This window comes from Amphibalanus amphitrite, unplaced genomic scaffold (assembly GCF_019059575.1).
Source record: "Amphibalanus amphitrite isolate SeventyFive unplaced genomic scaffold, NRLGWU_Aamphi_draft 000284F_arrow, whole genome shotgun sequence".
Lineage (NCBI taxonomy): Eukaryota > Metazoa > Arthropoda > Thecostraca > Balanomorpha > Balanidae > Amphibalanus > Amphibalanus amphitrite.
The window spans coordinates 549524-575898 of NW_024881779.1; the positions used below are offsets into that span (position 1 = coordinate 549524).

Below are 26375 nucleotides of genomic sequence, written 5' to 3' on the forward strand. Positions count from 1 at the left end.
CCGCGGCCCTCAGAGTCAGCCCACCTTGGAGTGCCGGATGAGCAGCTTGCGGACCGTGTAGGTGGCCAGCTCCCGCTCGTCCAGCAGCACCACCTGAATCAGCCCGTACGTCTCCGAGCCCTCCTTCGGCCAGTACATGTCGCACTTTTTCTGCGGAAACACCGACACTCGTGTCAGTCAGTGTCAGAGAATAGGTGACTTGGTCAATACGCGCGTCGGGTTACCTAAGCTGACGGCGGTTCTATCTGAATACGATTATATATAGACTACAGAATGTCAAGCAGATGAAACGGCATGCGGCAATTTTGAGGAGAAATCACGTCAACACTCGGAAGGTTTACGAATGCTTGGCAATCATTTCAGTCAGGATTTGTTAAAAAAAAACCCTGAAGCAAATGCAGTCACAACGAAATGGCGTTAAAAAGAAAGCTAGCAACTCCCCGCCCCGTATAAGATCAGCGCACTCCCGCGCTGACCGCCCTGTCCGAACCCCCCCCCCCCCCCCCCCCCCCCACCCCCCTCGTCAGACTCACCCTGCTGCGCTCCACGAGGTTTGTGATCATGACGATCACCTGGACGCGCTGCTCCCAGATGAGTCGCCAGAAGGCGTGGAACGTGTGCGGCAGCGGCCCCTGGGCGCCGATGTACTGGTTGCGCACCAGGAAGCCATCGATGTAGTTGGCGTTGATGTAGTCGCCGCGCCGCTGACCGGGCACCGGCCGCAGCGGCACCAGCGTGTGGTCGTCTGCGGAGCGGAGCGACGGGTCAAAGGTGCTCCTGGGGCGGCGGTGTCATACAATACCGGGTGATAAGGCGGAAGCGACCGAGAAAGGTTGAGCAAGTGAAACGCCAAAAAGCCCGTATCATGCTCGTATTATGCTGATCGTATATTATGATCAAGTGCAAGCGCGACTTTTTAGCCAGTGACATGCTTTCCGATCGCCGAGCCTTTTGGCGCAACATCAGGGATTTCGCTTTCCGTCCTTCCCGTGGTGGAGCTGGTGCTGGCGAGGGGGTACCACCGGGTCAAGAGGACACTTTTAACGCCCATTTCGCAGCTGTTGGGCCTCGAATCGCTGCTGAGCTGTCCGCCAGTGACCCCTCCCCACTCCCGCCGCGGCCGCCGTGTGTTACGTCGGCGGGGCTGCGTCTGCAGCCTGCCACGCTGCCGGAGCTGTCGCTGGCTCTGAGCCGGTTGTCTTCGTCCCGCGCAGTCGGGCATGATGGTGTACCGCTGCAGGCTATAAGATCGTGTTTTACTGTCATAGGCTCTCATATTTTACACATTGTGAACGCGTCCATCATTTCTTGTACTTTTCCCGACACATGGAAGCTCGCTACAGTCGTGCCTTTGCACAAGTCCGGTGCCAAAGATCTACCAGGCAATTTTAGGCCAATCTCTATTTTACCTGTGTTATCAAAAGTGTGTGAAAAAATTGTTTGTACTCAGCTGTCATCTTATCTCGCTCGCTGTCACCTTTTAGCTCCGTCACAGTATGCTTACCGATCTAGACACTCAACGGAGGACGCGCTGATCGACGCGGTGGAGTGGATGACGCGGCGTGTCGACGATGGCGATGTTGTCGCCGTCACGTCCATCGACTTGAGCCGGGCGTTTGACAGTGTTGACCATGACGTTCTGCTTAGAAAGCTGTGCTGGTATGGTATTGATCCTAGATGGTTTCGTAGCTACCTGACTGGTCGACGGCAGGTGGTGAGAGGTGGTTCCTTGTCCTTGCCTCTTTCCCATGGGGTTCCGCAAGGTTCCCTAGTCGGTCCCATCCTCTTCAGCATCTTCACAAATGACCTTCCATCCTATCTTCCTCACGGTCGCCTCATCTCCTACGCCGACGACACCCAATTACTTGACTCGGCCCGTCCTAAAGATCTATCCATCCTTAAATCCCGACAGGAGGATACCCTCCGTGCTGTCCTCTCCTACTTCACATCCAACTCCTTAAAAATGAACCCATCCAAGACCACTCTGCTCCTTGTCGGCACTGCCCAAAACCTTAAGAAAACCTCATCCTTCCACCTTAACCTGCCAGGCTACATACTAACACCCTCGCCATCTGTGAAGATGCTGGGAGTGACCCTAGACCCCACCTTATCCTGGGAAAAGCACATCTCCAACGTTGTCAAAAAGTGCAATTCCATCCTTATATGTCTGTATAAAATTCGCCATCATCTCAGTCCCGACATCCTTAAGCTCCTTATCCAGTGTCATACCTTTCCTCACATCCTGTACTGCCTCTCTGTCTGGGGTGGCGCCGCTGCATGCCACCTTCACCGTGTGCAGAAGGCGATGAATTTTGGTGCGAGGGTTGTCTCTGGCGTGCCCAGGCATCACCATGTATCGCCGATCCTAGCTGCGCTGGGCTGGTGTGATGTGCGCGAGCTGGTTGAGCGCCGTGACTGCCTCGGCGTCTACAGGGCGCTGAGAGACCCGCACGCTCCCGCGGCGATCCGCTCCCTGTTCGTCCCTCGTGCAGCGGTTTCCCGGCGCAGCACCCGGTCGACTGAGGCGGGCGCTCTCGAGCTGCCTCCATACCGCCTGTCCGCGTCGCGCCGCGCGTTTTCTTACCGAGCGGCCGCGGCGTGGAACCGCCTGTCGCCGGCTGTCACCGGCTCTGTAACCCGCGCCGAGTTTCTGCGCCGGCTATCGAACTAGTCGAGGGTCTGGTTTGTCCGACTTTGGTCCGTGTTTTTATATACCCATCTCCTGATTGTGATTTACTGTGATATTGACTGTGTCATGTTTTTATTTATGTACTCTGACTCGGACTAAATATTAAGCCACTATGTGGAAATGTCCTCAATACACCGAACTTGAACTTGAACTTGAACTTGTGTACCCTGTTTACAATTCCGAAAAGTCCACGCAACTTTCCGTCTACCTGACATTGAAAAATATATGAATGATCATTGATCGACCGCCTTGCGTTGTTATAGGGAAGAAATTCATTCAAAATGCTTCCAAACGTTACTGGTTACACCAATAGCTATGATACAGAACCACGCAGCATAAGTGCTACTTACATGCGTCGATGTTTTGGTATCGGTTCTTTTTCTTATTCTCCTCGACCTGTGACGTTTCCGAGGGCAGACCCAGCTTGCTGGTGTGTTCGAGGATCTCATCGTATTCTTTACAGAATCCTGGGAAAAGCCATTTGTCACTCATGAACATTTGCACAGATATGGGTTTCCTCGGAGAACAGCCTCAGACAGAATCGAGACGTCTACAATCGGGCTCAGTTGCTAAGCCAACCACAGAGAACTAAGCTAACTCGGAGTGCGTCATGATCCTCATCGGAAGCATTCAAACGAATTGCATAAGACGCATCACACCGAGTGAGCAGTGCGATAAGATTGCGTCCTTTCACAGAGCCGAGCCGACCATATCAGCACCTGCATCACAGCGGGGCGCCGTACATCCCCGCATACCGGAACTATAGTCTGTTTTTCGTATCTTCTACCTTCACTCAAAGACGGTAAACTCTCTAATCACGTGCTCCAGCGAACATCTAATTAAATCAACACCGCTGCAAAGTCAATTTTTATCTCGAACGCAAGATCGAACGTCTGTCCCCTTGGCCTATCTCGTTAATCAAAATGCAATGTTCTTTGTCAAGTGAAATGCATTTGCATAAATACGTGTCATCATATTTTCATTCTGGCAAAATTATCCCTTTCTAATTTCATTATGTTTTCAAACAACAGAAGGGTAATGGCCTGGTCTCAGACAAGACAAAATGATCGTAACGTTTTCTTTCAACGTTTCAAAGCAAAAGAAATGTGGGTTAGGTGACTGAAATAAGGCGGTGAAGAAGGAGCACAACCAAGGAATGTCGCCAGAATAACTAACTTACTTCCTTGGATACCAGAAAGAAAAGTGTTGAAGGCGCGGAAAAACACCGACGGTGGTGGCACAGTTCAACTCCGTCATGCTTTCAGCGTAATATAATACGAAAAATGCATACGTGGGTGTTATTGTTGTTATTACCTGCATTTGTATATCATAATATAAGCCCTAAGGCGTTGGTGATTGCCAGCGGTCAAAAAGTCATGTCAGTTGATAAAGATCACTGCAGCAGCTTTCGAAAATACCTAATAGCTGCTAGAACTAAAAATGTTTCGACGGCGCTGTAGTTCAATCGGTTGACAAGGTTTGGTCAGATTTGTCCAAACATGTTGAGCTCGGGAGTTTTTTTAAATTTATTACCTTCAGTGGCCTTCACTATTGACCTAAGCAAAATGCGGTATATACTATATACATATACTGCTAAAGTAATTGTTCAGAGCTATCGATTCTTGCCCGCGTCTTCGCATCTTTCTTACTTTTCGGGATGATCGCGTGAGGCAGATAGGAAAACTATAAGATGAAGCAAATCTGCCTGGGACCCCCAAGCGGGCGTGGGCTAAGACAATTTTGTTATTCGTCGGTGTAAAAGTTATCGCAACGTAAATAAAGCAAAACATAAATAAAACATTTGAAAAAAATTGGCAGAACATATAACACATTTAGTTTCTTTTAGCCAATGAAAAGGAAGTGCAAGCTTAAAACTATTCTTTAAATGTTCTTAGCAAGAGCGCTTCGCACAATGCAAGTTACCTATGAACAGCAAAACCTCCTTGTGTATAGGTCGGTAGTCAGTGTACCACTAAACCGTGGTAACGATAATACAAGCGATACTCTAGCTTAAAGGTTTCTTTTCCGATTTTATCTGCGCAGCGAAGGCGAACTCCAACACGAGCAACAAACTCCTGCAATGAGTGGTGGGCCATGCGGTCAAGATTTGAAAACTATACCCTAAAAACGTGCTGGACGGGCAAAACATCTTTGAGTGAAGGTAGAAGATACGAAAAACAGACTATAGTGAGTCACAGCCCCCCACACTGGTAGTCATACACTCCCACCGGCCCGCGGCCCGTCACTGCTCGCCGATACCGCCACCGGCCGCAGCGTGCCCGACTCCGAGTTCCTTATATCGGAGCCGGAGCCCTCGGTGCCCCACAGCGCGGCCTGCCCGCGAGCCTCGCCGTACTTACGTCGGAGTCGGCTGTCTCACCACAGTCCTAAATACTGCTGTCAATTCCACCGCACCTATGTATACCGGAGCCCCCCCCCCCCCCCACACACACACACACACAAACCGTGCTTATGTCGTAGCCCCCCCCCCCCCACCGTCACCGCACCTATGTCAGAGTCCCCCCCCCCCTACCTATCTCGGAGTCGGTCCCACCGTACCTATGTCGGAGTCCCCCCCCCCCCCCGCTGTACCTATGTCGGAGTCCCCCACCGTACATATGTCGGACCCCCCCCCCCCCCCCTCACCGTACCTATGTCGGAGTCGGCGTGCAGCGCGGCCACGTGCAGCGGGAACTGGGAGGCGGCCACCGGAGCCGGCGCGCCGTTCGGTCCGTCTCTCAGCCAGGCCGGGTCCGAGTCGAGCGGGGTGCGCACCGACGGCCACTCCTCCAGGTACAGGTAGGACGAGCGACACTGGCGCCTGCCACAGCAAACCAGCCGGTGTCAGTCAGGGTTCGCGTCCATAGAACAATGAGACTGAGGTCTATAGCGCCACTGCCACGGCCACGGCGACTAGCCGAAGGGTGAGTGTGACCCTCCTCGCTTGGTTCTGTCCAATGTCTAATTCTATTTATAGTCACCGTGGTTCTGTCCAATGTCCCTCCCCCACCCTCACCTCCAGAGCAGCAGGGCGGTGATGGCCAGCAGCAGCGCCAGCGCCGCGCACAGGCAGCCCACCAGCAGCGTGGTGCCGCCGCCGTCCAGCCACGAGTCGCCGCCGCCGCCGCCGCCGCCGGCCGGCGGGCAGCGCTGGCGCGCCTCCACCAGCCGCGACTCGGAGGGCGCCGAGCGCAGCGCCGCCGTGTCACGCGACTCAGCCACCAGCCACAGCTTGTAGGTGACGCCCGCCGTCAGGTTGGAGAGCCGGTACTGCCGGGCGCGGGGGGGGGGGGGGGGGTGGGGTGGGGGGGGGGGGAGGTCAGACGCTACCGCAGAGGAAGATGACGTTGAACCACAAAGAAGGGACACCGGATTGGTCAGTATTGAAAATAAGTCAAACGGCAACGGAACACAGGAAAGTACAAGGCAGAGAGGACTAATGCCTGTTTGCTTCTCGTGGATAGGCCATCCACCCCGCTAGGGGTCACTTCACCGCAGGCGAGCATGCTTCTGAGGAGCCACTCACGTCTGATGAAGGTGCCATCCAGCCCAGAACCGGGGTTTGAGGCGTTGAAAAGGATTTGGTTGTCCTGAGGATAAAAAGGACAGAACAGTAGAGATAGACATCAGAGTAGTTTTATTCACCTCACAGCACAACTTTCAAGTCCACAGCGAACCACCGAGACCTTCGTACGGACTGCCTGAGGTTGTGCCCGCCGGCAACCGACCAGACCCTGTCCCCGACACTGTCTCTGCCCTGTCCTGTCCCGGCTAGGTACTGACCTGTGTCCGCCGGCAACCGACCAGACCCTGTCTCCGACACTGTCTCTGCCCTGTCCTGTCCCGGCTAGATACTGACCTGTGCCCGCCGGCAGCCGACCAGACCCTGTCCCCGACACTGTCTCTGCCCTGTCCTGTCCCGGCTAGGTACTGACCTGTGCCCACCGGCAGCCGACCCGACCCTGTCCCCGACACTGTCTCTGCCCTGTCCTGTCCCGGCTAGAGTAGGTACTGACCTGTGCCCGCCGGCAGCCGACCAGACCCTGTCCCCGACACTGTCTCTGCCCTGTCCCGTCCCGGCTAGGTACTGACCTGTGCCCACCGGCAGCCGACCAGACCCTGTCCCCGACACTGTCTCTGCCCTGTCCTGTCCCGGCTAGGTACTGACCTGTGCCCACCGGCAGCCGACCCGACCCTGTCTCCGACACTGTCTCTGCCCTGTCCTGTCCCGGCTAGGTACTGACCTGTGCCCGCCGGCAGCCGACCAGACCCTGTCCCCGACACTGTCTCTGCCCTGTCGTCGCTCCGTTCTGCTCTGTCCCGGCTAGGTACTGCCCTGTCCCGGCTAGGTACTGACCTGTCCCGGCCAGGTACTGCCCTGTCCCGGCCAGGTTCTGCCCTGTCCCGGCCAGGTACTGCCTTGTCGTCGCTCTGTTCTGCCCTGTCCCGGCCAGGTACTGACCTGTCCCTCCCTGGCGGGCACCTGGAGCTCAGAGACGGCGCCGCCGGCGGCCGGCTGGCTCTGTACCAGGTAGCGCACGGCGCGGCTCTCGGCCAGCGAGGGCCGCTGCCACCAGAGCCGCACGGCGGCGCCGGACTCGCAGGCGGCGTGCAGTAGCCGCGGCGGGTCGGGCGGCGCCGCCTGCGTCAGCAGCTCGGCCGACGCCGAGTAGCGACCCTCGTGTTTGGACGTGAACGGCTTCACGGCCAGCGAGTAGGTCGAGTTGGGCTCTGCCGGGCAGTCAGGGACCGTCAGTGGCCGTAGGCGGGCTGAGACCACGGCAGTGAGGTGTGGCAGGGTGCTGCAGCAGCTGGGAACTTCAATTGGTGGGGTCAGAAGCAGCTATTTTCTTTATCACCATAATGATAAAAACTCATGTTTTAGGTGCAGGGAATGACACTCGGAAGAAAAGGACATTCTCAAGCTTCGCAATAATGCTTTATAGTACATATAATTACGCCGGTCCACATTTTGATATTCAATGCTTCAGATGAAAGCCCCCCAAGCCAGGAGCGGCAGGTGGCCACATCAGCAAGAGACATTTGCTTGGTTGGGAGCGCGCTACTTTGGCCCGCAAGGGAAGGGCCGGCGACACTGATGGGTTGGCAATGCAAACAGACATATGGGAGCAAATTATCGTCGTTCGGTCGGCTGATGGGCACATGCAAGCGTAAGTTTATAAGCCACCTGCCGTTCAAACCAGTAGCATGAGGTAAAACTTCTGTGAAAAAGCGACAGCTATAATAGTCTGTCATCCTCGTGAGAAATAGAAACAGCAAATGTAAGAATAAACCACAAAGCATGCAACAACTAAGAAACTTTATCCAAGCTAACACAACATGCCACCTCTTGCAATGTGCATAACGTAACCAAGAGAATGGAATATTGCATGAAATAAAAACATCATCAAACAACACTATAACATAATACACTTTATCTTGGGTTGCCAATTGGAACAAATCACTGATTTCGATCTACATCACGTATCACATTGTTTCGCTCAGCTTGGTCATGCATGCTCCATTGGTTCTTCTTCCTTTCTGCAACCAAGACGGGACTAAAAAGCACTTGAATATTGTGTTGTATGAAATTTGCGTGTTCAGTAAAAAAGCAATGGGAATGCTGGGAGAGCCACTGGCATGCGGTAGAAGACTGAACTGTTGAATTCGAGACCAGTTCTGTTACAAGACTGGTCTCGAATTCATCTATGCTTCTTGCAGGCAGGCATTCCAGCGTGCTTCATAAAGACACATGCACCACTTCACTGCGCAGGGAGGGCACACAGCCGGCTCCGCTGGCCGCCAGGCCGTCCGACGGACACCGACTGAGAGAGAGAGCACTCAAGCGGGCGGCTGAGGCGCGCCGCGGGCCGCGCCAGCCACCGGCGTGCGGGGCGCGGGCCAATGGCGTGCGGGGCGCGCCAGCCACTGGCAGGCGGGGGCGTGCGGGGCGCGGGCGGGCCACTGACTGAGGTCGCGGAGCGTGTACTGCAGCGCCGGGCCCGTGTCGCGGATCCATGTGGCGTTGGTGAAGTTGCCCAACGTCGAGTAGATGCGGTACCCCTCGATGCGGCCGGCCGGCTGCGCGGGCGGCAGCCAGGCGATGGTGGCCGTCGTCGCAGTCACATTGACCACCGTCAGGTTGCGCGGCGCGTCCGGCACTGGCGGCATCGGAGCGGCTCAGTGGGGGCGGGGAAACGGCACGGCTCCGTGGAGGCAGAACATCGGAGCGGCTCATTGGAGGCGGGGCACCGGCCCGGCTCGGGTAAAGGGACCGGTATGGTCGACGCCGGAACACATCCTGCTCCGCTGCCCGGCCCCGATGCGGATCCGCCTACAACTAGGAAACATACTCCCGAGGGGGAGGAGGTCCGGAGCAGTGGCGTGGTGGCGGGCCTGGGCCCCCACCAGATTCCTCCAAAGCCGCTGGCCCGCGAGGCTACGCAGCGTTAGCTACGTGGGGAAAACACAACACAACAACAGGTGGATGCACAGGTCAGTGGAGGCACTGCTTAGTGGAGGTAGACAACAGCGGGGCAGGCAAAGAGGTGTGATGAGCCAAGGACCTTTGGTGCAACAAAGCTGCCAGTAGGTACCTACTACTACATTCATCAGAAGTGCATCAGAAGTGGGTCAAAGGCCAAACAATTTCAGGCATGAAATTATGAGCCATTAGTAGCACTTTCCACAGTTAAACTGAAGATTATAAGACAATGGTCAAGAAGTGTTAGAAACAAATCATGCACACATATTACAGAGCTGAAGCACCTATGTGAAAAATATGATGATTGTAACATGTAACTATTCATAGATCCCATGGTTCCAATTTCAGGCTCTGACACAATAAGGCATTTGGCAGGTGTAAGATGAGATGATAACTGTGTGCAGCCCAGTCAACAGCTGCACACTGTTCCCCACAAAAGCAGCTAATTCACACTTGTCATAATGCTGAGTCAATACTCAATAGACAAATTTATCAGGGTGTATAAGTGCATCTAAATATAATTCTTCCTGCCGACCTTAAATGCTTGGTATATGTCAAGTTTAGGTCCTAACTACAATTGTGGCGCTTTTGATACAAATATGAAATAGCAAAAATTTTAGGTTTTAGGTTAGGTTAGGTTGTAGGTTTGTAGGTTTTAGATTGTAGGTAGGTAGGTTTGTAGGTTAGGTTAGGTTAGGGTAGGTTTGTAGGTTGTAGGTTGGTAGGTTATAGGTAAGTAGGTAAGGTTAGGTCAGGTTTGATTATGTTTTTTTCTTTTATTTGCGAGACATATGAGTATCATTTTTGGATTCAGGATGTCAAATAATGTAAAAATATGAAAAATTTATCAATGAAATCTTCTTAGGACTTAAACATGACATTTACCAAATGCTTTTTACTGTTTTGCAATGACCACTGAGCAAACATTTTTGTTTCGTCCTTTACTTATGATCTTTCATAGGTTTAGCTCCGGTAACGGTAGCTCTGGTTTACACCTTCTCCACTGGCACCAAGGCTGAAACTACACTGGTCAACCAACACTGGTCCCAGACAGTTATCGTTTGGATGGTTATAGCCATTAATCTTCACAAATTTCACTGATATTTAACTTGCAGAATACAATGAGACTATTGACATCACCAGCAGCAACCGACCCTTATGCACAATAAAATGCTAAAAACACAGAAGAAGTATTTCCCTGATAAAATGATAAATAACATACAAGAGAAGACTGAGAAAACACTAGGCTCGTCGTGCACGTATTGGCCTTCTGAAATGGGTACGAACCAAAATGGTAGCAAACAACACAAACAAAACCATAACGATGTTAAATTACCTGCTTCTTCTTCACATTTTACACACAATAAGCATGTTAATAGTAAAAATAAACAACAAGATAAAGGAGTCCATGTCTTGATGGAGTTTCCTTTGTTTGTGAGCAGGGCAAATCCAGAGACTTGAGACATTGTCGCAAAATTTTGGCTGGGTTAGTAGGAAGTTTGACTTCACTGACAACCACAGAACAATAATTCGTAGAACAATACCATAGTCAAAAGCTTGCTATGAGTTTTAAGCTAAACTTATACGGCCTTGGCTAATTATTCATCGCGACCAAGATCGCGCCAAACACCGCCTTCGGGATGATCGATGAACGTGTTGCCGCCGTTGTTGCTGGGCGGATGAGCAAAGTGCGCCGTAAAATGTCACACCAACGCTAATATTGCAATGCTACCAAATCAAAGTTGGAAGCCGGAAAGTCAAGGCTACTAATGTCAATTTCTTTTACAATCACTGTGAAACATTTCATGAAAAAATAGCAGTGCCTGTGACTGTATAAATTATATGAGATCATCCGACATTACAATATCAATGACCCTAATATCAAACACGCATTGACAGCCTAGAAACAGGATTATGACGGCAACCGAAAACATAATCGTCCGATCCGACCGGCGACTTCGACAGCCAATTAATCCGAGATCATTTTACCTACTACCAAGGCTATATAAACCACCAAGGCTATATAAACCCCTACTACTGAGTACTGGTTTCTACTCAGTATCAGGCGCGTAACCAGCACTGGGGACACTGGGGACCGGTCCCCAGTAAAACCGAAGATCTTAACCCTATTCCTGGCGGGGGGGGGGGGGCCTCAGGAGACCCCCCCCCCCTGAGGTTTTTTGGTTATTTCTCCCAAACGCGTTGAGCTAGGAAGCTCAAATTTTCTGACTTTTCCTATAAGGCTTCTACGCAACATGTCTGAAAATTTTGAGTTGATCTGACCTCAGGTCAGGTCACCAGAGGCGGTTTGGTGACCCTACCTCAGAAAAGTTTGCAATCACGCCAGAGCTAGAGTTTTAGACCGATCAATTTCTTCTCTTCAGGCTTTAGTTAGGGTACCAGTATGTGCAATTTGTATATCTCGGAATTTTGATATCGGTGACCTAAGGTCAGGTCAATTTCGCGACCTCCCCATTATAAGTCAATGGGGGAAAAATCAATTCCCTGTTTTTACCACTAAAACGGGTCGGAATGGCCCCATATACCATACATGACTTCATATACGATCAACCTTCACTACCTTGAGGTCTGTTTTGCTGTAGGGCAGCTGTGAGGTCATGTGACGTCATCAAAGGTCACCAAAGGTTTTTGGCCAATAACTCCGTACAGGAACAAGATACAGACTCGTGGATGGTCTCATTGTGTTCAGCTCGTCAAGACGCATCGAATGATATACATGATGACCTCGAGGTCACGTGACCTGAGGCCAACCTTTGACCTTGACCTTTCGAGGTCAACATATATATCATTCGATGCGGATTGACGAGAGGATCACGATGATGCCCTTCAATGGCGGCGGATTCGATTTTGGCGTGGGGGGGGCAAGATCCCAGTCGAGATGATGTCATAGGCGGATCCAGAAAGGCGTTTTCGACGCTCTAGGGGACATACCCCCCCCCCCCCAAAAAAAAAGTGTCCAAACTCCAAAAACTCCTTGGATTTCGATTCCTTACGGACCTACTGCTGAACAGTATATAGCAAAAAAAAAATCCGATAAAAGTGTTATTATTAGGAAACATAAGATACGTTTTGTCTATTTCGGGCAATGCAGGGGCCAGGGGGAGGGGGAGTAAACATTTGCTTTAAATGCCCGCTCCCTGGATCCGCCAGTGGACGACGTAACGCTTTTCGTATTGCTGTATTAGAAAAAAGCTCCAATGGGAAATTTGTGCCATAACCCGATCGCATATCAGATGTTGAAGAACGGTGCCAAACCTTTTGAAGTAGGCGAGCGCTATTCTTCGATGAGGTAACTCGTTACCATTTCCTCTGTTCATTTTACGTTCGATTTCCTTTAAAAAGTATTTCTGATACAGATATCAACTGAAACTAGCTCACAGCGGGAGGAGACCGCTTTAACATTCAGAGACAGTCGGTCGCATCTAAACCTATTGGGACAGCGATCCGCCAGAAACCCTCCCCAAGGCAGTAGTTCGCCAACTATAGCTCACCGAGACGGGCTGTCTCGATGGGTTTATACAGTAAGCCTACAGCAAGGCTTAACTAAGGCCCAAACGCTCGTCAAGTTGGGAACGGAGGGCTGAGGCGAGGGAGCGCGGCGGCGGGCTGGGGTGAAGGAACGGTGGACTGGAACGAGAATCCAGAAGCTCTGGGTGGGGCGTTTCTTTATTAGGGCTTTAGGGTGCGCTGACTGCGGTAAGGTCCAAATTATCACGCCAAATTTTGCCACGACGTCTACCGTTTTAGGCACTCGAGAATCAGCGGCCAGTGATATCTGCAAAGACGAAGCATTTCCTACCCAGCTTCAGCCTGGTGTCAGGGCGCCTCAGGTGGCTTTAATTACAGTTGCGCATGCCAAACGACCTCAGTGCAGCCAGTCTGTGGCCGAACCCATTCGGAACAGACTTCAAGAAAAGTGAGACAAGGTTAGTGCTATCGTTAAGTGCCATTATAGACTTGGGCCCCGTTGGCTTGACCCACTGGAAGGTGGTAACTTTATCGGACGCTGCGGGGCATACTCATTTTTCCAAAATGCCTTAGATTTTGCTTTCGTGTTCATAGGCGGCGGAACGGGGAGGGCACCGGGAACCCGTGATCCCCTTTGATTTTGGCATTTTAACGTTAGCCCTATGGGAGTTGTATGGAAAGAATGGGTCCAAAAGTCGGCAGTAACCCCCTCCCCCCCCCCTTAATTGAAGGTGTTCCGCCGCTACTGTTCGTGTTTGATGCTCTTCATTCTATAGCCAGCCTTTAGACACAGGGGGCCCACTAATGATCAGTGCCCTAACCCTCAAAAGTTTCCAACATTAATTTTTACTTTTTTAATAGTGAAAACTGAAATAAAGCGGATACTGAACTGTGAACGTCCAGTTTTTACACTCGCCCCACACAAGCCTCCGAATGCCCAAAGCAGATCTCTGATGACTGGCCTTTGGGTGTCATACCGTGCATTGGTCAATGTGGTCAATGTGTACGACCTCGACGTTTACCATTTTATGCGCTGGAAACTCTTGCGCTAGACAAAAAAAAAAAAAATCAGGGGAGTGGCTTATTATGAGCGCTCATCAGTCCTAACTAGGTACCCGTAAGCGAATGGTACCCTTCCCTCTCCGCTCGCTTGCGATTTGGCATTTATGTAGGTACAAATTAGCGGCAAACGACCACTGAAGGTATGAGTTGCGTCTCTCGCACACTTCAAATATCTCTAAATCGAATCTGAAAAGACAAAAAAATGACATAAAGCGGAAATGGCTAGCATTTACACATATTCAAAAGGCACCGTTGAACAAACCGTAGGAGCGCATAGCTGCAATATCAGGTTATGAAAATTTTCCTCATGTGTAGGGCACAAATTATGTAGGGGCAAGAATGTACGTTTGCCCCTCCTCCAAAAGTTTTTTAGGGGACGGTGCCTCCTCTGCCACCCCGTATCCGTCGCCCCTGTAAGCGGTCACTGAAGGCCTGGGTTGCCGCTGCGCTTATAATGCCTCCAAAACTAGATTGAAGAGAGGAAAACTTCAGTTGAACGCGAACGCTTGCCGTTTAAGAAAGGCAGCGTATGATAAAGTATATAGGCATCTGGTTACATCTTCAGATGATCGAACAGAATAATCAGGTATATGGTTTCTTGTCTAAGCTTTGTCACAAATTATGGGGGGGGGGGGCAAAAAGATACTTTTGCCCCCCCACGAGTTTGCCAGGGGGGGGGGGGGGGCAGCTGCCCCCCTGCCCCCCGAATCCGCCGCCCCTGATGCCCTTAGTTTGTTCCTATCTTGACTAATTCGAAAGTTATTCGAGAAAAACTCTCTCCATATCTAGCGCCGCCATTTTGACTTTTTCGACCCCTGTGACGTCATCTTTGACCTGACCTGAAAATGACCTTAGTAAAAATTGTAGACCTTGTCCATGCGTATCCGATGCCGTTTACCGCTTGTCGCTATCTTGCTTCGTTCTCGAGATCTCAGGGGGGGGGGCCGAATCGGCCCCCCCCCCCGCCAGTTTCTTGTCCCGGCGGAGCCCGCCAGGAATAGGGTTAATTTGCTACCAAATATTGTCTCTAAATCGACGTGAAGAGTAATATGTAGTAAGAAAAGACAACACTATGGATATTTTGTTTAGCCAGCGCCCGGGTGGGCCTCTCAGCCAATTTCGCTATGGGGGAGGGGAGGGGCTTTTTGGCCACACCAGATTATCTCGGAAAGTAAGCAAGCTAGAAAGACGCAGTAAAAACCAACAGATATCTCGCTACAGTGTCTTTCAGAATTACTTTTGCCATTTTTGATCGGGTCAACGCTGAGGTCACTGGAGGTCACCAAAGATAAAATTTTCACGAACTTTTGTTCCCAATTTTGACAACTTTTCACAAATAGGCACATAAGTCAGGAACCGATAGAGCTGCATTGCTGCGGGAAAGCGCATTCGGTAGCTCTTTTGAATGCCTTTCTGAGTGATGTTCTCAGATTTGACCTAAGGTCAACGGTTTAGATTCCAGGTTGACGTTTTTGCGGAAAAGGTTTTTGGATCATACCTACCTTTTGACTCAAAACTTTTATAACGCTGATTTTACCGGCATCGCGTTTGTCTCGTCGAGACGCGTCGAATGAATTAGAAATTGACCTGAAAAGGTCAACTTGAAAATTTGAACCCTGATCAAGGTCACGGAAAAGGTCATGTTGCATGTCATTCGATTGGTATTGTTGAGCTGAACCCATTCATGGTGTTTTAAGCGCCCTGGCATGTTTCTACCTAAAGTTATGGTAAAAATTGTTGGAGATGTTTCATCATGACCTGATATAACCTCAGGGGCGTAGAAAGGGTCACAGGGGCAATTTTCCGCTTCAGTGTTAACCTGTGTCACGGTGTTTGAATGTGTTTTTGGCCAAAAGAAGAGCATTTTTTTCCATGACTTATAACGGAGAGGTCTCACAATTGACCTGACATTAGGTCACCGATGTGAAAATTTTGAGACATACGATTGTTCATCTGATTTCCTCATGCAAAAGTTTCAGTTTCAAACTTTTGGGATGTTAACTGTTGGAATGGCAGTAACAAAGTTTTTTAGAGGCATGGCTACTTTACTTGACCTGCTGGCCTGACCTTAGGTGACCTGCGGTCAAAATTTTCACACACGATGCGAAATTGAGGCATCATAGGCTATACCAAGTTTCGCGGCGGTGCGCGCCGCGGTTTTCCTTACACGCCCAACAAAAACTGGCAGGTGTGGCCAAAATGCCCCCCCTCCCCTCTCCCCACCCCCTCCCCCCTACCCCACCCAATCGGGCGAAGGCTGATCCTGAAATATAATATTTGGTCTTTGCGGCCCTCCATGTGGTCCCCAGTAACTTCAAACTCGTGGTTACGCATCTGCTCAGTATCGATACTGTCAATCGACAATCGAGTCAGCCGTTTTGCTCAAAAAGGGGAAGGGAATAAACAAAGGCATCAGTGAAAACACCAGGGTTATCGGCGAATGCTGAATTGAGCTCAGAGGCCAGTTTCACCAATAAAAAACAGACGGCTGCGATTATTTTTTGACAAAACGATAGTCTATAAATCCTATTTACCGGTGGAAGTAGTTGCTGACCAAATAATATAGCACTTGAAAGCTACGTTATTACATTTTTCAAGTCAGCGATTAGAATTTTTAGCAGTAAATGACATTTTGAGACTATCGTTTTGTCAAAAAATAATCGGCAGCCGTCTGTTTTTTATTGGTGAACTACTGGCCTCAGGCGGCTGTCGGGTTTGTGGCACGTTCGCTGTGGCCATGACCCGGCTGTATGGCCGGGCCCGGTGACGGCTGGGCAGTTGTGTCGGTGAGGTAGGTACCGGGCGACCTACCTCCCTCCTCAGTGGTTACCACCACAGTGGTGCTGGGGCTGAAACCGGCCGGGTTCTCCACTTGCAGCGACACCAGGTACTGGGTGAACGGCCTCAGGCCGGTGATGGTGTGACTCTGGAACAGGGAGAGGCGGCGGGGCGGTGGGTCAGAGCTAACACACCGCCAGTGGACGACTGTGGATCTGAGAGCACTGAGCTCCAGTGGACGGTGGGTCTGAGAGCACTGAGCTCCAGTGGACGGTGGGTCAGAGAGCACTGAGCTCCAGAGGACGGTGGGTCAGAGAGCACTGAGCTCCAGTAGACGGTGGGTCTGAGAGCACTGAGCTCCAGTGGACGGTGGGTCAGAGAACACACCGCCAGTGGACCGTGCCGGTCAGAGAACACTGAGCTCCAGTGGACGGTGAGTCAGAGAACACACCACCAGTGGACGGTGGGTCAGAGAGCACTGAGCTCCAGTGGACGGTGGGTCAGAGAGCACTGAGCTCCAGTGGACGGTGAGTCAGAGAACACACCACCAGTGGACGATGGGTCAGAGAGCACTGAGCTCCAGTGGACGGTGGGTCAGAGAGCACTGAGCTCCAGTGGACGGTGGGTCAGAGAGCACTGAGCTCCAGAGGACGGTGGGTCAGAGAGCACTGAGCTCCAGTAGACGGTGGGTCAGAGAGCACTGAGCTCCAGAGGACGGTGGGTCAGAGAGCTCACCGCCAGTGGACGGTGGGTCAGAGAGCACTGAGCTCCGGTGGACGGTGGGCCGGAGAATGCTCACCACCAGTGGACGTTAGGTAACAGACACGCCGTCCCCCGAGAACGGAGGAGTCCATGAAGTTGCAGGCATTACGTCTTACATTTGAGAGAGCTCTTCTAAAGGCTCTTAGCCGTTTTAACCCGGCGGCCGCTGGGCCTCCGCGCCACCCGCCGGCCGCTGGGGGGGGCATATAGTTGCCCCCCCTTTACTTCTGCGACGCTATCGTCGCAACGCGAAGAGATAGAGAAGCGAAACTTTGCACACACCTTCCTGAATACCTAGCCGAGGTTGTGTCCAAATTTGGTGTCGATCCCATTTGAAATGACGTCACAGTGACGTCATAAGTGAAATTATAGATTTGCGACTCTCATATTCCTCACGATACATCAGATATATGGGACCGAATATAAAGGGTCGATTATTGGTCAGAAACTAGATGGAAGTGTAGTTAGATGTTTTAGGATGACAGCAGGTGCTATCTAGTTCATTTACAGTTGAGTTTCATGCTCAGCGTCATCAGAAACGGTCTATATCGCAAATCGACAAAACTTTATGACGTCACTGTGACGTCATCTTAGGTGCTACAACCACCAAACTTTCCTCAAACATTGCCTAGGTATTCATTTGAAGCTATGCCAAGTTTCACGTTCGTAGCTCATCAGGTTTCGGAGATATTTCACAAAACGTAAAGGGGGGGCAACTTTATGCCCCCCCCAGCGGCTCGTGGGTTAAATCACGTCATATTCAAACGTTACAGCAGTCGGCTACCTAATGGCTTACTCGTACGTGTAACGTAACGGCAGTTACCTATAAAACTAGCCGACTCACAAGTCACACCTTTTCCCCATTCATCGCTACGCACGATGCCTTCTGACACATTTGGCCACCGGAAGCCTCCGTCCTATTCGGAAAACACTGGCAGAATATCCTCAGCTGCAGCTGGCCGGAGTGACCGAAAAGCCGCGGGCGTCCTACTCACTTCTTATCGGAGCATTATTCAAAAACGCGACGTCCATTTTTAGCGCGGCGCGCGACCGAAAACAAACACAGCTCGCCGCGGCGAGCGCGGCTCTGCCCGGGACACCTCTCCGGGCTGTCGGACGGGGCGCCGGGCCTGGCCGCGCTCCGCCCGCCTCCCCGGCTGTCGCAAGGGGCGCCGGTCCGCCCGTCCCCCGGCTGTCGCAAGGGGCGCCGGTCCGCCCGCCTCCCCGGCACTACATTATTCAATATTCAGCCGACTCCCGGCACACTGTGTCACCCCGTAAAACCTGCCGGAACTAATAAAACTAGAGGCGTGAAAGTACAGCAGAACGAGCACCATCTGAATAATGTCTGCCGCCCGAGGGATAAGCAGTGGATGGAAAACGCCTGCCGTATGGCTAATATTTGAATCAGTGCCAGGACAGCAATACTATGTAATGGTCATTTGGGATTGTTTGTCCCGGTTAGAGATCTACTAAACCCCATGAGCATGTGCTGAAACGTAACCTTCTGAAATGATCGGTATTCGGTTCCCCTGGAGTGTCCCGTCTGTCGGAGTGCCCTGTCTCGTGAGTGTCCGCCTCCGGCCTCTCTGAGTGTCCACCTCTCAGAGTGTCCCCCATCGGACGGCGGGAGTCCTGTCATGGGGCCGCACAAAATCCCGGTGTGAGATGGCGCAGTATTCATAACTACGTCAAAATATGAGGGCTCACCACTCTTCAGCCGATTAAAATAACACAATCTGCACCCCACAGAAAATATAATCACCTAATTTAATCAGGGATATGAGCTTAAGGGAGTATTTTTGAAGAGTTTGGTAACAATAAGCCGCAGCGATCCTCTTAGTCACCTGGTTTAGACTCGGTTTTAAATGGAGCGGAATGAAAGCTTATGCTGTGCTCTGGCGGATTTAAGGCGGGCGGATAACAGAAGCCACCGGGAACGACTGCGTATGTAGGAATGCCCAAACACCGGCAACCTCAGCAATATTATCCCAGTGGCTTGAAAATAACAATGCAGTCGTATCGATCAACAAATACACCGGTCCCATTAAGTGTCTGCATAACAAGAATAGCAGCAGCAGTGTGCCTCGATCGTTTCGCCTGGACGGTATTGCACGGCATGCCAGCAGCACCGGCATAGCTCATTGCTCACCATTCGAGAGCCGCCGGAGTTCGCACCTCTCGGCCAGGCTCTGCTTCATCAGATCCTCTGTTCTTTCCAGTTTATTGACCACGTTAATAAAAACAGTACAGTGAAGTAAGTGAAGTCATCAGATCCTCTCAGCCGGCTCCTCTTTCGTCCGGTTCTCCCTCACTCCCTTGAGCCTGTTCTTGGCTCGCTCGTGTCTCCCTCTCCTCTCACCGTGTCTCCCTCCCCTCTCTCCGTGTCTCCCACCCTCTCTCCGTGTCTCTCCCTCCCCTCTCTCCGTGTCTCTCCCTCCCCTCTCTCCGTGTCTCCCTCCCCTCTCACCTGGGTCTCCTCGTCCGGTATGCGCACCTCCCGCGGCCGGTCGCCGGTGGCGTTTCTCTCTCGATAGGTGATTCGGTACGACTGAAACTCTCCGCGCAGCTGGTCGGCCGCCAGAGGCCGCCACCGCAGGCGCACAGAGGTGGCACTCGTGTTGTGCGCCGCCAGAATCACCGGCTTCCCGCCGGGAGCTGTCGGCGATACGGCGAGGCTGTGGCCTGTGAGCTGTGACTGACTGCGCCTGCGGCGCCGGTCACTGAGCACTGACTGCGGCAGCGGCGCCGGTCACTGCTGGGACAGTCGCTGCAGCTGCGCCGGTCACTGAGCATACAGCAGCGCTGGTCACTGCTGCAACATATAGCTGCAGCAGCGGCAACGGTCACTGAGCATTGGCTGCAGTGGCGGCGCCGGTCACTGCTGGGGAAATAGCTGCAGCAAGTCACTACTGTATCGCGAAAACAAATTAACCGGTGTTACTAAAGACGATGCTGAGTCAATACATTGACTCTGTCAAGCTGAAAGACGCCCCTTTATCATGTTATGTGCAACAACTCAGCGTAAGCGTGTTAAAAACGAATAAATTGGAGAAACAAAATAGGTACAACATTGATTGCTAATCAGTTCGTCACTGCCACATTCAATTTCAGTTTGAGACAAGGTCAGAATGGCCAAATTTCGGTTCAGGTCAAACTGCTGAATTGTCTGCAGACGTTCCTCGAAGATGCTTCGCGTCGATAGAGGGCCCGAGAAGCGGAAACGAATCGGCGATATAGCCCCGAGACAGATGTGATTTAGTTCGAAAGTTGACGGCAGATTTCAGCTCATTCACAGCCCATTGAAAGAAGATAAGGAGCGTCCGCTTCATTGGCATCAGCAATATTTCTTCTTCATGTTTGCTTTTCAGGTCAGCAAACAAAAAAAATCAAAATTTGTACATGTTGCACATTGGTTTATGACTTAGGCAGCAAAAGGTCTAATGTGATCGTAACAAACACAGCAAGCTAGGTGTCTATTTATTAAATTGTTTGTAACGCGCGTGCGCGAAAGAACAGCAAAGGACCGTTCTGCCTTCAAAAAAGGCGAGTCATTGGTGAATATACTCGTAATTGTTATTGTGATAACCAAAACTGAAACAAATAGCTCACAATTATATGAAAACATAGACACTACGCTATATACCGTGCAAATGAGAGCTCCAGCGTTCATCATGAAGCCGAGCAGTGAGCCCATATAACTCTGGACCGCCGACGAAATGAGACAACATCCACATGAATGGCTCTGAAAAGCTGAAGGGATTGATGGCATAACAGCTCAGCAAAAAGAAGGACGGTCCCATTCTCAGTCATCTCGGCCGCGCAGTGAACCGCATGAACGAGGTGGCGCTAGTCTCATTTATTGCCGGAGAGACTGTGTGTTTAACTGTACAGCCACTCATGACTACTCTGACTCCAGATCCCCGGCCCGATATACAGATATAGGCGCTGGACCATTGACTCAGCTATCTGTAGAATTAGCGAGGCCTGTGGTCAGGCGGGTACCCTATAATACCCACTCGACCACAGTCCTTCGTCAGTCCGCTGGCCCCAAGTCAAATATCACAGCCCCTCGTCAGTGACCCAGTCTCAGTCCCCCGGCCCCAGGTCGGAATGCGGCCCCGTCTCCAGGTCAGAATACGGCCCAATGCCGATGCCTCGTTCGGCAGCCGACCTCCACTCAGCAGGCCGCGGATGTCGGCAGGGCGGCCGGCGAAATATCAACAGCCCCAGTTCCGATACCGACACCGGCCCGGGCGGCAGCGCAACAGCCGACACACGGCCGGGGTGAGACGGGAGAGGGACGGGAGTTAGGCGAGGAAGACGGGAGAGATAAGAAGAGAAGAGAGGGAATAGGATATGGGAGACGGAGACGAGAGACAGGAGACGACAGAAAGAACAGGAGACAGGAGATAGGGGAGGCGAGAGAGACCGAGACGAGAATGATGCAAGGGAGAGATGGGATAGGAGACTAAAACGGGAATCGGAGACGAACGATGGTCATGTCAGGTGCCAAGCAAACATTTGATCGTCACCTTTTGACCTCAGAAATATGGGTTGAAAGATAACAAAACCTCCGTTATCTTAATCATAGGCAAGGCGAAAGCCAGGATGTTCATCACTTCACCGATGATGGCTTATGCAAAGAGCAACGAATAATGTGGGCATAATTGTATTCATACGAGTCAATCCCACAGCGTTATTATAGCTCAGATGGGATTTCCATGCACGCCTGTCGTGCGCTGAGCGCTCATTTCACTGGCTGCCAGTCTACCATAGCGTTCCCCCGCTAATCACCCGCTGATTACGGCTATCACACTGACAGCGGAGCCAACTGCCAGCTGCAGCACGGCCATTCCCTCGCTACGTAAACAGTTCGGTGTGGGCTGAGCCGCCCATTTGCATATTGGCAAACAGCGTGCGTAAGTGGGCGCTTGATCTCTGCAAAAGCCACTGGAGCGCGTACCATTTGGCGGCGCTGTAAGTCATAAGGACCGCAGGGGTGCCAGCGCTGAACCGCGATAAACCGCGGGACACCTGTCCGATCACTGCACATCGCATCAGTCCGTGGTGTCACCGACACCGACCGGCCGCTAATCCATCCCGCAGGCTCACTTGCCCAACGCCGTGAATTTCAATTTCACCCATGGCCGCGCGGTAAGTCGAAATTAACCACTTGTCAGACAAATCATCCCTTCGGAAAATTATCAACCTCGACGACCCGGGTGAAGCGGCTCAACAGGTGACATTCTGAAGCATGCCTATAATTAGGTAGACGATCGCATAGTCGCGCCGGCGTAAGTTCCATGCTCTAGCACCGCGTCGGGACCTCATACCTAGTACCTCATATATCTAGTACCTCATACGCTATCTGTAAGTGCGAGAGTACCAACGGGTTCCTCCTCGAAACCCCTCAACCACCTGTTTGTATCACGTCTGTCACCGCCGTCCAGTACCTGATCCGAATCAGCGGCCATCAGTGCCGCCAGATGGGCCGCCGGGGCCGCTCGACCGGCCTTTGTGCCATATTCAGCAATGTTAATAATGGCCTCGGTAAATCAGCGAGGAGGCCGGGAGCCGGGCGCGGCGCCGGCGGTGGCGGCGGCAGCCGGCCGTGTGTGGTCGGGCCGGGCGGCGGATTAGCGCCGCACATCTCCGACAACATTGAATGCGTGCCAGGAGCGGTCGGCAGTGACGGCGCTCCTCTGAACGGCGCCGTTATTTCTGCTGAGGAGGCCTTTTGTCGCGGCCGGCGCGGATCACAGCGGGTCAGTCAGAGGTCGCCGGACTCCGCCGGCCGCTCCGCCGGAGCCGCGCAGCTCGCTTAACACACGTCGGAGTGTCGCGCTGATCCCTGAGACTACCGGCATATGACAGCGCCGAGCCTCAGCTGAAGGCCAGGAGCGACACAATCAGCCACGCACAAAGACACCGGCCCAGCTCCGGGTATTTATTACTGCCAGACTGACTCGGGATTCCCTGACCGCGCCAGTAGAGTGTGAGCCGAACAGGCTCAGTTTACCAAGCTTACCTTTGGTCGACTGTATGTCACAGCCACAGGTCACCTGGACTCATCTACTGACGGCGCGGACTGAGACAGCTCAGAATTGACCCCAACGGCCGTGGCACCTCAGCACCCGGTATGTAGTTAGTTACTAGAGAAGCATGGCGAAAAGACGTAACAGAGTCCAGCAGCCATCCATGTGCTCACTCTATACAGAGAGTTACACCTACCATAGTTTCGGACAAGCCGCATAACTTTCGTATGTATGCAAAGAAACAACTACGGCACTAAGCAGTCACCGCATCGGTCTGCACGAAATAGCTGAAAATATTAAATCACAATGATAGTTGTTCGCAAATGCTTTGATCGTAATTTAGCTTGAGCCGTGCCATCAGAGATCTACTTCAGTTGAAGATCCAGGCTAAGTTAATAAGCGAGTTCGCGGAGCCCGGGTGCCATTGCAGCCTGATCCAACCTCTCTGGGGGCCACTAGCATTAGGACGCCGCCCTGATCCGGCCAGGATTCGCTAAATAAATTTCTCCGAGATCTAACGACAGCACGGGATACAATAACGTCGCCGTCGTTAGTAATCCTTTAATGCCACTTGGCCCAGTAATGGGCATTTATATGAAATGGCCACTTTCTTCTAATGTGCCAAGTACTTGCATCAGGTGGTTCCACACCTGAAAAAAACCTACCCACCGCCCTGCCGTGGGTGTTTTAGAGCCGTGCTGGGGCAGTTGGTCGGGGTTCAGTGGACCAGAGCCGGGCCTCGCCAGCACCCGTCCGACCCGAATGGTGCCAATGTCCGTCCACACGACCCGGCGATATTGCAGCGATGTGACCTTTCCTTATATTGTATCATCTCGACTCTGGGAGCCCAGTAACTTCCAACCGGATTAATTGAACTCGGGCAGCCACCATTTGCATAATTCCGTCTCCCATGGGCGGTATTAGTGGCCAAGTTGTGGCGATATCAACGGCTGTAGCGCAGTGCTAGGGTAATAATAGCCGTGCTTCGTGAAATAGGAAGATTTGATAAAAGGGTGTCTTTAGTTCACGTGGATAGTGAGAATGACATGAAAACGTGCGGCTTAATTGCTCGACTGGACAAAGGCAAGGAAAAAATTCAGTCGTGAACTGAGCAACCGGAACCCAAGTTTTCATCAAAATGATATTACATTTGGCCCATCGATGACCGAACTTAACTTTTCACTTTACTGTCATGATGTAAAGGACAAGCCCTCGTAGATAATCTTACAAACTATTTACTATGAACGCAAAATAAATACTTTATTTACAGCTGATGAAGGCAGCGTACAAAACAATGGCACCTATCCAACGCAGGCCAGTGTCTGATTTTGTCACCGCACCATCAGTTCTCAGCATCATCGAGCGCCGATACACGCCTGGCGCTGGCGACTTTAGGCAGCGACCGCGGGGCCTGCACCGAACGTGCGCCGTTACGAGTCATCTCAGCCTCTATTTGCATCTCAATGGCTTTAACGATCTAAAAGATGGTCGGGACGATAAATTACCGCCAGCATTGTCGGTGAAAATGTGCAGAGACGCCAAACGGATCTCTGAGATCAGACTCGCGATTGTACCAAAACCCACAATGTAGTACCTTAATATTGTACACTTACCAATGTTGAATGTCAACGTAGAAAAACTGCATTCGGCGGTGGTATCATGCTTCAATCTCCTTTATGATATTTTGATAGGGTGCCACCCCCCCCCCCCTCCACACACACGCGCACACTGTTTGGAAAGGGCAGAGGGTAGAAGCCGTTTTCGCCCTGCTCAAAACGCTGATTCCGTCTGAAGGAAAACCTATTGGTTTATTCACCCAATGCTAGCTTACACAAAATCATTTACCCCTAGTGTGATATTGGAGGTCACATGGAGCGGGGCAGGGGCCCACTGACCTACCCTCCCTTAGTGACGTGATGATGTGCGACGAGGCTGGGGGAGCGGGAGGAACCATTGACCTACCCTCGCGCAGTGTGATGATGTGGTAGGAGGCTGTGGGGAGGGAGAGGGGCCCGTTGACCTACCCTCGCGCAGTGTGATGATGTGGTAGGAGGCCTCTCCGGGCGGCGAGGCGCCCATGCCGTTGACGGCCGTCACGCGGAAGCTGTAGGCGGTGAACGGCTGCAGGTTGTGCACGGCGAACGTGGTCCGGTTGTCGGCCGTCAGGATGGGCCGGTCGCTCCAGTCGCCGTCCTCGCCCTTACTGAAACACAGAGGACAATCGGGTCACTCCTGCCTTCTGAGCTGCCCTAAACTGAAAACGCAGCGGGAAATCAGGTCATTCCAGTCACTGTCCTCGCCCTTACTGAAACACAGAGGCACCATTGCCGTCAGGATCGGTAGCTCACTCCGCCGCGGTGGCCCTACTCAGTAGCCACCCTCCCTGAAAGCAGGCACAGACCCGGCCGTCAGAGCAGTACGGTCTGCCTGACGGACCGACCGAGAGACCAACCGAGTGCAGGGCACACAAACAAGGATGTTACCAGAACTTACAATGCTATTTTTCCATGAAAATTTTGAGCCAGCCCGTTCAATCATTTCTAAAATAGACGAGGCATGTAATTCCTGCATATCTTCTGGTTATTGACAATGATGATGGCGGCACTTTTAACCATTCATATCGGGATATCATCACTCATAAATACGACCCTTATATAAAACTGAAGCGTGTCAGGTGCCGGACCGGTTTCTCTCGGTGCCCGCCGGCTGTCGGCGCAGGTCGCCGTGGAGTGGGTAATTTCGCCGGCAGTCAGCTGTTGCTCGCTGGCGGCGGACCATTCAGTCACCAGCCGCCCTCTCCTCGAGTCTCCGTTTATTCAGCGCTCCTCTCAGCCCGGCACAATGGGGCGGCGGCGGCGGCGGCGGCGGCGGCGAGAGAGTCCGACTCGGAGGCACCGTAATTGGTTTGGGTGGAACCAGGCGCCGCCCGGCACCACTGCCGATCGGCCGCAGAGCACCAGTCACCGACCGGCACCATCGCTGACAGACAGTCCGACACACGCTGACAGACAAACAGACGCACTGACAAACTGCTAGGCACACACCATGGCTGACAGACAGACCGACAGTGACG

At 52.1% G+C, this 26375-nt stretch overlaps 1 protein-coding gene across 4 annotated transcripts in view; it reads right to left on the reverse strand.

The window, feature by feature from the left end:
- LOC122387379 (tyrosine-protein phosphatase 99A-like) overlaps positions 1-25503 on the reverse strand; it is a 30876-nt gene extending 5373 nt beyond the window's left edge. Inside the window, exons 1-10 of one of the 4 annotated variants that reach the window (XM_043377530.1) lie at positions 25327-25503; positions 19735-19922; positions 16536-16650; positions 8659-8850; positions 7152-7420; positions 5706-5959; positions 5341-5510; positions 3040-3156; positions 534-745; positions 25-150 (exon numbers count right to left, since the gene is read on the reverse strand). In XM_043377530.1, the coding sequence (XP_043233465.1) occupies positions 25-150; positions 534-745; positions 3040-3156; positions 5341-5510; positions 5706-5959; positions 7152-7420; positions 8659-8850; positions 16536-16650; positions 19735-19922; positions 25327-25381 (1698 nt within the window). In that variant the 5' untranslated portion in view covers positions 25382-25503. Of the gene's footprint in view, positions 1-24; positions 151-533; positions 746-3039; positions 3157-5340; positions 5511-5705; positions 5960-7151; positions 7421-8658; positions 8851-10509; positions 10833-16535; positions 16651-19734; positions 19923-25326 lie in introns of those variants that run through there. The other 3 variants (XM_043377527.1, XM_043377528.1, XM_043377529.1) reach the window with 3 other exon arrangements.
- Positions 25504-26375: the final 872 nt, after the last annotated feature.